General features: G+C 51.5%; 1 protein-coding gene across 1 annotated transcript in view; it reads left to right on the top strand.

Moving 5' to 3' along the window:
• TMEM178B (transmembrane protein 178B) overlaps positions 1–6,386 on the top strand; it is a 330,441-nt gene extending 324,055 nt beyond the window's left edge. Inside the window, exon 4 of the mRNA XM_032304350.1 lies at positions 6,131–6,386. Coding sequence (XP_032160241.1) covers positions 6,131–6,381 — 251 coding nt within the window. The 3' untranslated portion in view covers positions 6,382–6,386. The remainder of the gene's footprint in view (positions 1–6,130) is intronic.
• The last annotated feature ends 8,756 nt before the right edge of the window (positions 6,387–15,142 follow it).

Below are 15,142 nucleotides of genomic sequence, written 5' to 3'. Positions count from 1 at the left end.
TTGCCAACACCCTGTAGCTATTTGAAAACAAAGGCATGAGGCTCCAGGTTCTAGGTCGGGAATCTGGAAGTGTTGTCTAGAGAACCGATGCCAGGCTGTACGCTTGGGCCAGTCCCTTTCAGCGCCTGAGCTGGGGATGTTGCATTCGGGGGCAAAAGCATGCGCAGACATAGAGCAGCCCTGTGGCACATAGACGCAACCTCAGGAACACACATGCTGCTCCCCCGGGGGTGGGGCTGGGGGGGCGGCACTCCTGCAGGGTCTGTGCCTAGAGCGTTTGCAGAGTTCGCAGAATGATGGATGATTTTGTCCGGACTCAGGGCGCCATGCCTTGCAGGGTGTTCTCCGGAGCCTGTCACCGCTCCCTGCCTCAGCCCAGCAAACCCCTAAGGCACCTTGGATTTGAAAGCCCGTGCGGCCTGCCTGTCGGCTGCTGCTGATGCAATGGTGTATAATTCAACAGTAATTTGTATTCCGTGCAGGTCTGAGCAAAGCTATAAAGTGCTCTTGAGAGCTAAATGCTGCCGAGGCATCTGATCTCCGCAAAGGAAGGGCTTGGTAGACATCAGCTTCCTGGGATGCAGACCCCGGAGCTGGAGGAGGAGGGATCCTCTTTCTGTTTGCCGATCTGCTTCTTTATGGTTTTAAAGATTGGAGAGGGGCTCTCGGGGGAGTGGCTGAGGGAGGACTCGGGCTGCTGCTCAGATGTCCCGACCCCTGATGACCCCTGACACACACGCCCATAGGGGCACGGCTGCCGCCTCTGCTCTGCAGCAGGCTGGTGGACCCGGGTCCAAACGGAGGCCCTTTGGCCATGAAGCAACAAGGGAATGGATGTGCCTGGTCTAGGGATATACAGACGTACCGTCTCATTCCTGGGAGCAGAAAATTGTCATGCAGATGGATTTCCTGCCCTAGAAACATGCAGAAATGATACTCCAGTGACGTTTCGGGCACCACTTGGTCACATAAGGGATGGGTGTTTGGGAAGATGCCTGTGCACACAATATCTAACTGCCCTGAGTTCCTGCGAGAACCTTCTCGAGGGCCTTGGTTTCCTGGCTGACAGATTCTTGAATTAGGAAGAGCATCTCTGCTGCCAGAGCTGAGGTCTCAGTGTTGATGCTGTTTCTACTCAGGGTCCATCCACATGGCTTCTCTGACAATCCCTGAAGGGGGTGGAGACACGTGTCCCTCCCGGGCCTGCCCCTGCCCCCCCCCCAACCCCATGTGTTCTCATCCAGCAGCAGCCACGCAGGAGGCTCTGCTCACACCTCACACACCTGCCGTCCATGCTCAGGAGTGGGCCGAGCAGGGGGTTAACAGCAGAACTCTGGATCCTGCCTCTAAAATTATTGAACTTCAAGGTGGGATGGGGTGGGGCCATTACTGGGCTGCTAACAGATTACGTGCATCTTGGTGACATCTCAGGCTGGCAGAAGGGTTAGCTGCCCCCAGAGCTATGCAACCCCAGCCTGGCAGGTCTCCACACGAGCCACACATTCCGGGCATCCGTGTGGCCCTCCTCACTGGGTGAGGGCATGATGGTTAATTTAATTTACAAGCAGGGATCTGTCAGTCCCTATGGCAGTACCACCAGTGGGGGCCAGAGTGGAGGGAAGGACATGAAGGAACCTGCAAGGGTCACTGATCTGTCCCCCGTAGCCCAGAACTTTCCAGATTCAGGATGAAAATCCCACGTTCCAGGGCCACGCTCCCACCCCCACCGCCAACTGCCAGGCAAACGGGAATGGATGGTCCCCTTACCAGGGAGGCAAGATGTTGAAAGAATAAAGAAATCAGGAGCCTAAGGGAATTGGGGTTGGTGGGGAAAGTGCTGGAAACCTGTGTTTAGCCAGGGATATACCCTGACCATTCTGTGTTGCTGGAGGGTTGGGGACACGTAATTACATAGCATAGGAGATCACATCACGTCACATAATGTCACATAGTCTGGTGATGTAATGACGTAGTGGGGGCGTCTCCAGCCAGAGAAGAGGGTGAGGTCACCCAGAGTGTGCTACATGGGACGAGAGCTTGGGAACAAGTCTGCAAAGAGGAAAGGAGAGTGAGAAGCCGGTGCAGGAGATGCAGCGGGACAGAGAGGCGGCACAGAGCCGGGATCAAGGGGCAGCTCGGAAGCCGGAAGCCGGAAGCCGGGGGAGGAGAGAGCAAGCAGGGGGAGGTCGTCAAACAGCCGAGAAACTGGAAGTCGGGAGGGTTGGTCAGGGGGATGGGAAACTGGAACCCAATATTTGGCAACCTGGGAAGCGCTAATTAGAGATGGCAGCGAAGAGGAGGAGGCGGACGGGGAAGCTGTGCGTGCTGTGGGAACGGGAGCCGGCAGGCCGGCGTGGAAACCGTCTCCCCGCCCAGCCCCGCTCGAGCCTCAGCTGTGCCTGCGGCGGAAGGGCCGGGCGATGGGGCAGGCAGCAGCCCGGGGGCCCTGTAGGCCCTGGCCTCTTCCAGCCAGGGGCACAGATCGGTGTGACCAGGGCGGGGCTGTGGGCTGCAGGGTGACCGCATGGTCGTGAGTCCCGAAGAGCTTCCGGTGGGAGCGCCATCAAAGGAGGCAGGTGGCGTGTCTGAACACCCAGAAGGAAGCATTATGTTTGCTTAGTTCCCTCCACCCGTGGGCCATCCTTCCCCCGCCGGGTGGGGCTCACAAACAGGGACACTAGAGGGGCCTCGAGGCCACCGTTCTTTTGGAGCCGGAGGATCTCCCCACACAGGCTGTCTGCTGCGGCTCCATGGGGTGGTGCCGTCTCTTCTCGGCCGGACTTGCTGGGCTCCGAGGCCCTGCGACGGAGGGTCCTGGCGCGGAGAGGGGCTGTTAGATTTTCCCAGCCAGCTGGCTGGTGACGCTGGCTGCCTGGAGGCCAGGGCTGAGCCGAAGTCTGACGCCCCTTCCAGGACCAGCGGCACTGAGAGCTGAGACTGATGAGCGTTTTCTGCCAAAGGCACAGACTTGGAACCAGGGGAGCAGCCGTCAGACTTTGCCGTCCAAAGCTTAGGCCCTGTAATGGCGTACCTTGAGGTCCCCTTGCGAACGGACAAGCCCGGTGCTTTTCCAAACTGTTGAAATCACTGGGCCCCTTTCTTCAAAGGAAATTTCGCACGGACACAGATCAAAGCAGGGCTCTTCTGGCCAGAGAGAAAGAGAGGGCTGGAGCCTCTTCTCCCCTCCACAAGGGACAGCTCCTGAGACAGCAGCTGGAAAGCCACTGGGGAGGCACATATTAGAAGGAGGCTGGGGAGGCTCTCTGGGAGGGTGACCTTTGAGGAGTCAAGGTGAGAATGAGGCCAGATAGGGAGGCAGCGTCCACTCGGGTAAGGAGTGTGGGTCTTGTAATGAGTTGATAGGAGGGTTGTAAGCAGGGGAGAGAATTCTGATCTGATTAAATCTTTAAATATCATGGGCTACTCTATGGCAGCAAGAACAGAAGGCAGGTTAGCAGGGCCTTGTTACAGCGGCTCACGTGGGACGCTGAACTAGGCTGGGACAGTGAGCATCTGGGACCCTAGAGGCACTGGGACGGTGGTGCATGGGTATGCCTTCTCATCTCTGCACAGAGGCCTGGGATCGGGGCTGGGCACGGAGGCTGAAGGAGGGCTGCTCCCCAGACCCGGCGAGGACCCCTGCAGAACTGCCTTTCCCTTGGGAAACCTGCCCCGGCCCAGCCTGATTGTCTCGTCAGAGGGTTGACACTTAGCATCGACTATGGGCTAGCCTTCCTCCTTTCCCTGTGACTGCTGGTTGTGGGACGGCCCTCCCCGCCCCCGGCTCCGTCCCCAGTCTGGTGCTCCTTGCACTTTACCCTCAACTCTTCATTAATGTATGTATGTCTCATAGCCCTAACAAGATGGTAAGCTTTAAAACAAACAAACAAACAAACAAACAAACAAAAACTTTTTATCTCAGGGCACCTGGGTGGCTCAGATGGTTAAGCATCTGCCTTTGGCTCAGGTCATGATCCTGGGGTCCTAGGATCGAGCCCCACATCGGGCTCCCTGCTCCTTGGGGAGCCTGCTTCTCCCTCTATCTCTGCCTCTCTCTGTGTGTCTCTTATGAATAAATAAGATAAAAAATACATTCTTAGAAAAATATTTTAATTTTAGATTTATTTCAAGATTTTAAGAGTGGGGATCATATCTTACTCTCCTTTTTATCTTCCTAGCATCTAGTGTAAACCCAGAAGTCCCATAAATGCTGGCTGATGAACTGTTTTGTGTCGTGGAGCCACTGTTCTGTGTCACAGGGATTTCCCCCCTCTCCTCCCCACACCTGACCTGACGTCACTTAGGCTGGGACGGCCATATGGGGACTATGCCTGCCTCCCTGGCCTGGATTACACCTGCCACTTCCCATAGCCAGGTCTGGAGCTCACAGCAGAGCCTTGCTCCGGGAGGGAAGGTTGGAGAAGGCTTGGGCAGAGCTCTTTTCCCTTAACTGCTAGATTCTGGCAGTGGTTAGTCTTGGAATCTGATTGGAATTAGGCCCAAAGCCCAAGCCATGGGGGGAGTTACTAAGAAGAGGTGACTATGCATTGTTCCTTGGACCCTCAAGTAGGTCTCAGTAAGTGCTCATGGAGAATAACCTGACGGATCCTGCTGCTGTCAGGGAGCGGAGGACCTCACACTGTACTCTGGGCGAAGGAGAGGAGGCCACTGTCCTTCAGCTGAGAGACGGTTTCCACAGAGGCTCCCAGCATCTGTGTTAGCTCCCCCCAGAGAGGCCCAGAGAGCTGTGGTGGCGGCAGCGGGTTGGGGGCGTTCTGTACCCCACACGCCCCAGTCAGTCACCAGCTTACGCGTCTGAGAGTTGAGTTCCTCACCTGAGCAAACTCCGTCAGGCGGGGTCCTCACCCACCTTTGTCGTCCATGGTCTCCGCTCTCTGGGACTCTCAGCAAAATCCGCTGGGAGGCGGGTTGTCAGAGGGTACAGCCAGAGAACAGTGGTAACACATGTCTGTCAGTCCATTTCTCGGGGATCAACCATGTGCCTGCATAGATCTGTGTGTGTGTGTGTGTGTGTGTGTCTCTCTCTCTTTTTTTTTTAAGATTTATTTAAAAGAGGGGCAGTGAGCATGAGCAGGGGGAGGGGCAGAGGCAGCAGGAGAGAGAGAATCCCAAGCAGACTCCATGCTGAGTGTGGAACCCAACATGGGGCTCGATCCTAAAACCCCAAGACCACGACCTGAGCCAAAATCAAGAGCCGGCCGCTGCACCAACGGAGCCACCCAGGCACCCCTGCCTATTTTACTTCTAATTATTAATACACATTTTCAAGTTTGAATTGGTAAGTGTGGAAGTATGTAAATGGCTCGGTCCTCTATCATAACAGAAAAACAGCAGCGTTATGTGGAAACTAACAGCACGTGGCCCAACTCTTCCCTCTTAGTCACACACAACTTCCAAACAGGGAGCTTAAATGACTGGCTCAAAGGGCCAGCTTTCCGGAGAGCCCCAGTTTTCCCCCATCGAGGGGGAATATTGACAAGAGCTAACAAACAGAAATTTTACAAGGTTCCAAAGTCACAGGACAACCGTCAGGAAGTTAAGGCAGGAAGATCCCCAATTAATCCCATTAACATAACCCAACAAGACGTATGCTGTCAACAAGCTGGGCCATGTCCCGTTGGTAATTAGGTCCACATGGACCTCATCTCTTTTACTCTCAATTAATCAACCCCATCTTTTCTGTCCTGTCCCCTCTACTTGCAGAGCACACCATTCAAGTAGTAGAGAGCGAGCTTTTGCAGCTAGGGGCAACTTGGGAAGATCAAAAGTTCCTGGAGGTCAACCTTCACCCCCAGAACAAATCACTGGATTTAATCAGGAGGATAGAGCAGCTTTGGATGGGAAGCAATGTCTCCATTTTTTAAAAGCCAAACGGAGAGCAAGGAAGCCGTGATCTCTTCATGCTATTCTCCTCTCTCTGAATATTGCCAGATATCAATCTCGTTTGCAGGTGGCTCGTACCTGGGTCTTCTCATCTTTCTACTCAAGAGAATTGAAAATGCTGTCAACCTCACTTCTCTCTGTCTTTTTCTCTCTCCCTCTCTCCCTCCCCTCCTCCCCGCTTTTCCTCTCCCTTACCCCAACCTGTGTTCCCTCGCTCGCCCTCCAGGAACCTTCTGCATCATTTCACTGTGCACCTGTGTGGCCGGAATCAACTTCGAGCTGTCACGCTACCCGCGCTACCTGTATGGACTCCCCGATGACATCAGCCACGGCTACGGATGGTCCATGTTCTGTGCGTGGGGGGGCCTGGGCCTCACACTCATCTCGGGGTTCTTCTGTACCTTGGCCCCTTCTGTCCAACCTGTCCCGAGGACCAACTGCCCTAAATCCAGACCCGAGAACGGGACAGTGTGCTAAAAAAACAAACCCATACCTATATATATATATATATAAATATATATATAATATACATATATAAAACAAAACTAACTCAAGAGGATGCCATCAGGCACCCACATCTCGCCGGACTTTGTGTCACCTCATCACCGGGATGGGGAAAGCATTCCCATCACGTGGCTCTTCCATCCCTTCTTGACTCTTGGCTCCATGGTTTCTTGAAGACAGAATGAACATCACCCCCCGTGGTAGCGTCCCGATCCCCGTCCCCCACAAGGATGGGGTGGTGGGCCGAGAAGGGACATGTCGCCAGGGGTCCGAAGCATCCCGGATGTAGAGAAGGAGATGCCGTCCATCGGGCCGGCAGGGAGGCACCACCCCAGCACCGACCGCATCGCAGAGAAAGAAAGCCCGTAGTTCATAGAAGGTAACCAGATCTTCGAGGCCATGTGCAGAACCACTTCTCCGGATCTTCCTGTTCGGATTCCCTTCCTGGCCCACCAGCGACACACAAGAAGTGCAAGAGAAAACAGACCGAGAAGGACATTTTCTCTTTGCTGCCAAACTTTCGGACCAAGTTCTAGAGGTGGGAAGGGGGCGAGAGCAACATGCTGAGAGGCAAGGTCCTCGTCAATAAAAGGACACTTCCGTGGATGCTCAGAAAACCCAGTCTTACCCCCAGCTGCCTTACACCAGTCAAACAAGAGGCCGCCCTGCCCCTGCCCCCCCGACCCCACCTTCCGTCCTGCACGGGCAGACTGGAGCCTTGGAGTAACGCTGTGATGTGTGCGTGTGCGTGCGTGTGTGTGTGTGTGTGTGTGTGTGTGTGTGTGTGTGTGTGATGACTTCTGGTGGTTTCCTTTTCTCCTTTGCACCTTTTAAAATGGAAATACTGCATCATGACTGTTGTCTCCATCCGTTGTGGTGGTTTCGCGGCCTGGGGCGGAGGCCCGAGACCGAGGGAGTTAAATAACGAAGGGGCAAGCCCACGCGGGGGCCCGTTCTGTAGTTTCAGATCCCTGGAGTGTGTGCGTGTGGTGGACGTTCTCTGAGTGTGGGGTTTTAGCGTTTGTGTTGCATTTTTCTATTATTTGTTGGGTGCAGCTGAAATTCCCCGAGGGCAGAACCGAGAACCAACCCACTGGGTCTGAGAGGGCCCTGTGGTCCTTCACGTCAGAGTTCTGGGATGCCACAGGATTTAGTCCTCTAAATCTGGAAGTTGAAGACAAAGCTGGGCACAAAAGCCATGAGAGAAGAGAGGGAGCACGGTGCAGGCGGGAGAAGGAACGTTTCCTCTGTGGCTGTCGTGTACAAGTATGTATACCAAACCAAACCAGACCTTCACTCCCCATCGTGGAAGCTGTCCTTTGTCACTGGACATCTACCCCTCTCCTAGGGGCGACCTCTGTACAGATGAAAGGAAATGGGTCACGTGCAGAGAGAGCATCTCCATGTCCCATGGGCTCGAGTTTGTATGATATTGTGTAAATTAATGGAGAACTCTCGACTCTTCCCATCTTCTTCCTTTTCCTCTTGATATTCAAGGCCATGCATCCCCAAATAGCCGTCTTAGTGGCTAGCCCCCAAGACAGGGGTGGCAGAAGTCCCACCCAGTGTCTCAGGCTCATTTGAGCAAACCGGCCCTGCAGGTGTTGGCGAACCACAAAGCCAGCCAGAGTCATGGAAGCTGTAGGGACGAGCGTCCGCTGGGAAGAGTGGGCAGGAGCCCCTGACAGTCCCCTCGGAGACCCCGCGGGGGCTGTGCAGCCCTGGGGAGGCCAAGAGTGAATCCCCGAGCTGCACAGTCACGGGTCAGCCATGTAGCTGAGAAATCAGTTGCTTCAGAACTAAGTGTGTTTCGGGCACTTTGCCAAGAACAGCTCAACAGCCTTCCTCTCCTTCCCGTGCAAGCACCTGTTTCATCCACCTGTCTTCTGATCTATCTTCCTATCAGTCCCACCTTTCCTCACCTGCTAACCACCTCTCCCCCTTCTATCCACCAGGCTAGGAGTCCTACCTGTCTCCTCATCTGCTGTGTGTGCGTGCGTGTGTGCGTGTATGTATGTGTGTGTAATTCACATCCAGATAGGACATCCCACGTGCATGAGTGGCCTGAGTGTGGGTCTCTATATATGTGTAGCTCTCCGGTGCATTTTCTGTGTGTTTGTACCAATATAACCTGGACGTAGGTGTGGGTTTACTACTCAAGGCTTCCTTCCGGGCGGCGCTGGTCAGCTTCGGTAGAAGGTCTCCTGTGTGCGTGCCCCATGTATGGGTGTGCCGAGAGAGGAGGGTGGGCTATGGAGCAGAAAATGCTATTACCTTCCGATTGGGCTTCTAAGGATTTTTAAAATAAGGGATTTATTCTATGAGAAGAGAAACCATTTTCAGGAAAAGCCAATTTTTCTATTGTATATGAAATTTTAAAACACTTTTTTCTTGAAAGGTTAGAATTCCCCCTTTGAGGCATACAAGGGCTTGAGAACCAGTGAGAAGCATCCCACACTGAGAGGCCTCGTGTCTTCCTTCCATGTGTCTTGAGTGGGCTCTGCCCAGCAGCGAGAGACAGGTGTCCACCAGCATCTGTTTGGGGACAGAGGGCTTGTCTGCGACCAGACCCAAACTCCAGCTATTTCCCAGCAGGAAAACGGGGAAAGAATTTCTAAAAGGAGCAACTTGCTATCATTCAAACTTTTCTTAAGTAGCCCTGTTTGAAGATACTGCCTCACTGCCCTGTGACTATTTATACCTTCTTTTTTTAATCCCATGCTTGCCATAAATGGATCAGCCACTCTTTCCAGCCCTCATCTTTATGATCGACCCTTAATACTGCTTATTGTGCCCCTTCACAACCTTCCTGAAATATTAAGAGATGCCTAAGAAAGAAGTCAACCACTTGGCTTACGTCACCATCAGGAGAGCAGGAGCCTTGAGCTACAGCTTTGATAGTGAGGCCGGACAGAAACAGATCCCCTCTGAGGTCTGATTCTGCTTGGGGCCAGAGAGAGGCCTGAGCCAGTGGTCAGGATGGAAGCCCCGTACAGAGGGCAAGTCCTTGCCCGGCTGAACTCGATCCCTCCAACACAGGGATCCAGGTTAAGACGTTGGATAGGATTTAGGGTTAGCAGCCTCATTAAAGCCCCAGCCCTGACCTTGGGTCAAGTTCAAATTCTTTACAGGTGTGCATGCAAGGTCCCTGATCTTGGATGTATTTTGAGCTCCATGCGAGTCCGCCTTAAGCATGGGGCTCATTTCAGCTTTCATTGCCTTCCTTACCCTATGAGACTGGGGATTGAGGAAAGTGGAATGTCCGCTTGGAAGGAGGTCCTGTTTCTTTCTCCCCATCGTGGGAGCTTTGTTTCCTCCACATTTCCTCTTCCTCTCCCTCCGCTCATTTCCACTTTCCTTCGGCATTAACTTAAAATCGCTGATCAGTGAAAAGAGTTCAGGCATTTGTCTCCAGAGGGGCTCATCCTCTCTTTCCAGGCAGCCCCCCTTCCTCATCTGTTGTGGCTGTAGGCTCCAAAAGGAGGCCAGTAGCTTCCTGGCATGGAAATATTACAAATAAAACATTTAAATGTGCCTCTTCCAGCTTCACTCCTCCTGAAAGCCTCAGCCTTTGAAAAACTACATCTTTTCAGCGTCAGGAAGACTCAGCATCTCCACCAAATCAGGACAGAGCCTTCCTTGATCACCTGTCCATACGCAGCACCCTGAGCCCATTCTGGCATCTTCTCTTGTTGGGGGCGAGTGGTTCCACCTCACAGTGCTTGCCTCTCTTTTGATGAGGGAAGACACATTATCCTGGAACTCTTGAGTACGGGCCCTACCTCGTAGCAGTCATCCACAGTCAAGAGAAGAGGTCTACAGTGAACCAGCGTAGTTGCTCTGATTGAATGGGGGATGAGATTAGATCCCTAAAACTGCCCACCTCAGTCAGACTGAAATCAGGTACCTGGAGGTATTGACTCTGGCTTATTCTGGGAGCGTTAATTAACTGATTTTCAAGTGTCTGAGGGGAAAGAGTGGGAAGACATACACTCTGTTCATCTTTGCTGTGGTTTGTGCGGGTCGCTTGGTTGATTCTCGCGGCTAAAGGGAAGCTGCCTTTCCTGAAAATGTTCCTCCTGCTCAGGGGTCAACCATCCCAGCGGAAAAATCAAGCCCTTTGAAGGGAGCTATGATGAGTCATAGGGACAGGTGATTTCCCCATATTTAGAAATCACTGGTGCATCCCAGCCGGGTTGCCTGCTCTGCTGTCTTCTAGGTGGTATCCGACGGAGTAAGGGGACAGGCTTTTAAACAAGCCCACGGGAGTTGATAGACACAAAAGCTTCTGGTGTCTCTCAAAGCAGTCAGCTTGGTGGGCTGTATCTGCACTCTTCCCATTGATGCCTCCATGGTGCAAAATATTTCTTAAACATTATTGTTAGTCCCTAGATGACATTATTATTGGCTATCGGATTACTTTTTCTGAATAATAGAAAACTCTAGAAAATTAGAAAAATAAAGTACAAAATTAAAAAAAGACTAAAGGATCGTAATTCCATCACTCAGGGGCATCCTGATGGTCAACAGCCCCAGCAACTTCCACAGTCAGTGGTTGTCTTGGGCTGGAAGTTGGGGCTAGGAATGGAGTCCCAGACTGCAGAACCACACTGGTCTGCATGGACTTGACCATGACCCTGTGTTCATAGCAGAAGGAGCACAGGGCTCTGAGTCCCCAAAGACCACAAAGAGACTTTTTGAAAAAAAAGTCCAGTGCCAGAGCATAGGGATGGGCAGAATAGAATGAAGAGATTCCTTGGGATTTTTTTTTTTCATTTTCTCCTTTTTTTTTTTTTTTTTTGAGTGTTATCTCAATCTAATTATAGGTGTAAGAGCACAGAAGCCAGAGTAACTCACTAAGCTATGCTCTATAGCACAGCTACTGTAAAGTCCACGTCAGCTCTGCACTAAAATGATTGGTGACTCTGGGTGCTGGGTCTTCTCCATACTTGAACTTCCTCATCCACAAAATGAGGATAGTGATAACACTTTACCTCATGGTATGTTAAGGGTGACAAAGAAATTGCAAAGTGATTTGCAAACATGATGTGTCACATGAATTCTCCACCAGTCAAAGGATCCTGCAGCAGCAGAGGCCCTGTCCATGTGGAACCTTCCGTGGGGTGTCTGGGCCTCACCGCTGAAAGGACAAGTGAGAGTGAGCGGTCCCCTTGGCCGCCAAACAGGACTGTCCCTATCCAGCTTCAGCACGTGGGACTCTATTCTATCATTCGGGTCCCTCACAGAGGTTGGCTTCTTAATTTACCCATCTCAGGCTTCCGTCCTTTGGTCCAAAGCCAATTTTGCAAAGGGTACTCTTAATCCTTCTTGATTATTCCCAGAGGTCATGGCATGAGTAAACCCTATGAAGCAAATAGCATATATGATCTAAAACAGTTAACTATTAAACAAGGGCCAATGCCTTTTTTTTTCTTTCCCACAAACACCGATCTGTAGCTATACGTGCCCTCCTAGGGGGAGCAGATCAGGCTCGGAAACATTTTAATGGTCTTTTAAGTTTAAGATGGGAGCAAGTTTCAAAGAACTGGTATCTTCTATCTCTTGTCAGTTGGTGAAGCAGGTGGCTTCATCAAAAGCATATGGGTTCTCTCATAGGAAGTCCTTCGGGTGGTGCATTCACTAGGAGATGTTCTGGGAGTAATCCTGTTGGGGGAAAACTGAACCATAGGTTCTAGACAAGAACATATTTCTAAAAGGGTCTGCATGCTTTCTGCTTTGCCGAGGATCCCGTTTCAATGTGTCGATGAGAACTTCTCTGAGGGAAGTCCAAGTCCTCACTCACTGTAGGGATAGAGCCCGACCAGAAATGGGGGGACTACCCAACTATAGGAGGTGTTGTTGACTGTTGAAAATGGACTGTAAGCATGTGGGGTGCACAGCAGTAGCTCAGACCTGGCCTCACTTTGACAGATGCTGACTTCAGCAATCGCAATCCCATTCCTCATTTCCAAGGATGGGGCGTTGCTCCTTGGGGAGCTCTCTGTGTCCCTCTCTCCCATCTCCCGTGATTCCCTCTGGCCAAACCTTTCCCTTCCTTGGTCACCTGGAGACCCTGTTGAGCCTGACTGTGTCAGTGTGTCTGTGTCGTTGTGGATGTAATGGTGCCTTTCCCGTAAGGAGCTCTCATTATTCAGACTCCTTTCCCACTTCCACCCATGGTGTGACTGTTGTAGATCCAAGACTATGTGTAAAAATGTACAAATAAAAGTGGAAAATGAAAATAAGGGGGAGGGAATTGAGGCTGAACACATGTATTGATGTAGCCCTCAGTTTTTGGAGGACTCACGCAGACTGCCCTAAAATCCTGACTCCGGGTGGGATTTGAAGGGAGGGAAGCTATTGGCACAGGAGTTTGTTGTGTGTGTGTTACGTTTTTTTGTTTTTTTTCTGATTGTTTCTCTGACAGTCACTAGTGTCTGCCTGGGACCCTCTGTTCTAAAGCTTTTTGCCTTTAAAGTAAAAATATATTTTCCAGAAAGTAAAAGCAAGTCATCAAAGTCTGAAGGGTAAAGGTCATCGTGAAGGTCAACACAAAGACCTGATCCTGGGTTCCTGTTCAGAGCTTTGTCACTGGCTCACTCGGGGCCTCAGGCGAGTCTCGTTACCTCACTGTCTCTCTGCATCCTCTCAGCCAAACAGGGAGCAGGGGGCTCCCGGGGCTCCTGGGGATACCACATCTCCTTGGCCATTCTGCTGCTATTCTTAGAGGCGTCAGCCCACGCAGGGGTGCACTTCCCACCTGAAGACCCATTTGGAGAGTTGTACCCCCTGGTCCTCTTGCCCCTCTCATGCCTCAGAAAGTAACCTCAAGCTACCAGCCAGTTTGTGCTCCATTCCAAAGCCTTTGATCTACTTTTTTGTTCTCAGATGCCTTTTCCCACCCCCTTTGCCATTCTCATTTTACTGTCCTTACTGACAATTTTGCCAGCTGGGGTAGGAGAAGAGTCTCAAGGGAGACAGTGCCTGTGCATTACTTTTTCATCTATGACTCTATCTACAGACATGGCTTACGGGGGTGAGAGACAGGGGGGCTGGCTAGGGGATGCCTCCAGATCAGAATGAAGCAAGCCCCGGTGGGTGGTGGGGTAAGGGCAGTGGGCAGCGGGTGTGAGTTGCCTGTGAAGTAAGATCAAGAAAACTCTTGGAAGGAGAAATGGCAGAGGCACCAGAGCATCCTCAGCCCAGCAGTGGAGACAGATCCCCGAAAGGCAGGGTACCCTGAAGTAAGCGAATGGGTAATCCCAGAGCACAAGGAGCTGTCTCCCCTACGACTGAGAAGATGAGAGACCCTTGGGGGGTGGGGCGAGGGGTTCCCACCAAGCTTCACCTAACCCTCCCATCCATGGCGCCTTCCATCCAAACCTCCCTCCTTTCTGACAGTCCACAGTGATCACCACTCACTCTGGGACTAGTTTCAGGAAGACAATTTAGACCAGTGCTGTCCCAACAGAGAGAGAATGTGAACCACATATGCAATTTTTAATATCCTAGTAGCCCCCCCTTTTAAAGGTCTAGATAAAACAGGTGAAATTAATTTTGGCACCTGTTTCAACCCAACATATCAAAAATACTATTTTAACATGGAATCAATATTTTAAAAATCACCGAAATATTTCGCATCCATGGCCTTTTCATGATGTCTTTGAAATCCAATATGAGTTTTATTCTTAGAAAACATTGCAGTTTGGACCAGCCACATCTCCAGTGCTCAACAACCACACATGACAGCCGGCTACCATATTGGACAACAAGGATTTAGACTCTTTGTTTAAGAGGCTGAGTCGGACCCCATCCCCGGACCCCCTCCCCCGTACGTCACTCATATATCCCAGCTGACAGTGGCCAGAGGTTGGTCTTAACTGAGAGTAGAAAGCACAGAGGGGCAGCCGGGTGCTATCCTGGCCTCTGAAAGTGCTCCTCACCTGCTTAGTTGGAGGAGAGGACCATGATTGTCAAATACATGTCACGTCTGTCCCACAGGGTGACAGCACTGCCTCTGGGCGTGGTGCAGGTGACTTACTGAAGTTCAAGAGGCCAGAGCAGGTCAATTTCTTCAGCTATGGGGGTATCAATTTATCCCTTATGTCCAAGTCCTGTATCTGACAGTGGAGAGGGAGGCCAGCCAGGCCCCCTTGTTCATGTCAAGAATAATGATTGCCTTTTGTCATCTAGTCCCAGTCACCTGCTAATAACATCTCACCAATATTGGGAGGCGTTTTTTTTCAATCCCTTGATTTCCTTACATTTGTATCTTAGAGTCAAGTGCTAAAAGGAGATGTGCTGGAGAGAGCAGTGACCACAGGCGAGTCTGGGTTTTCTGGGAGGTCGTGGTAACGGATTCTGTCCCTTGCACTGGGACTCAGCCCACCATTGCCTATCTGTCCTCGCTGACTAGAGACCTTCCTTAGATGTGAAGAAACCTCTTTTCTTTGGGGGTGGGGATGGATGGGGAAGAAGACAGGTTGCAAGATCTTAGCACAGAGAACAGAATAAAATGCAAGCAAGCAACCCCTGGGCATTCTCAAAACATTTCAAAGAGCCGGTATGACAAGATATAACTCACTTAAAATAGAACATTCTGAGCCCTATGTGACCAAGCAAAAGAATATGAGCCGATTCGGTGAGTATGTTTTATACATGTGGTCATTAGGGACCATAGCTGACAAAACTCTTGAACACCTGGAGTGTTTATGGTCCATCAGATTATTGCTTG

The sequence above is a fragment of the Mustela erminea genome, chromosome 11 (genome assembly GCF_009829155.1).
Source record: "Mustela erminea isolate mMusErm1 chromosome 11, mMusErm1.Pri, whole genome shotgun sequence".
NCBI classification, from domain to species: domain Eukaryota; kingdom Metazoa; phylum Chordata; class Mammalia; order Carnivora; family Mustelidae; genus Mustela; species Mustela erminea.
This window is presented reverse-complemented; position numbering and strand designations above follow the sequence as displayed.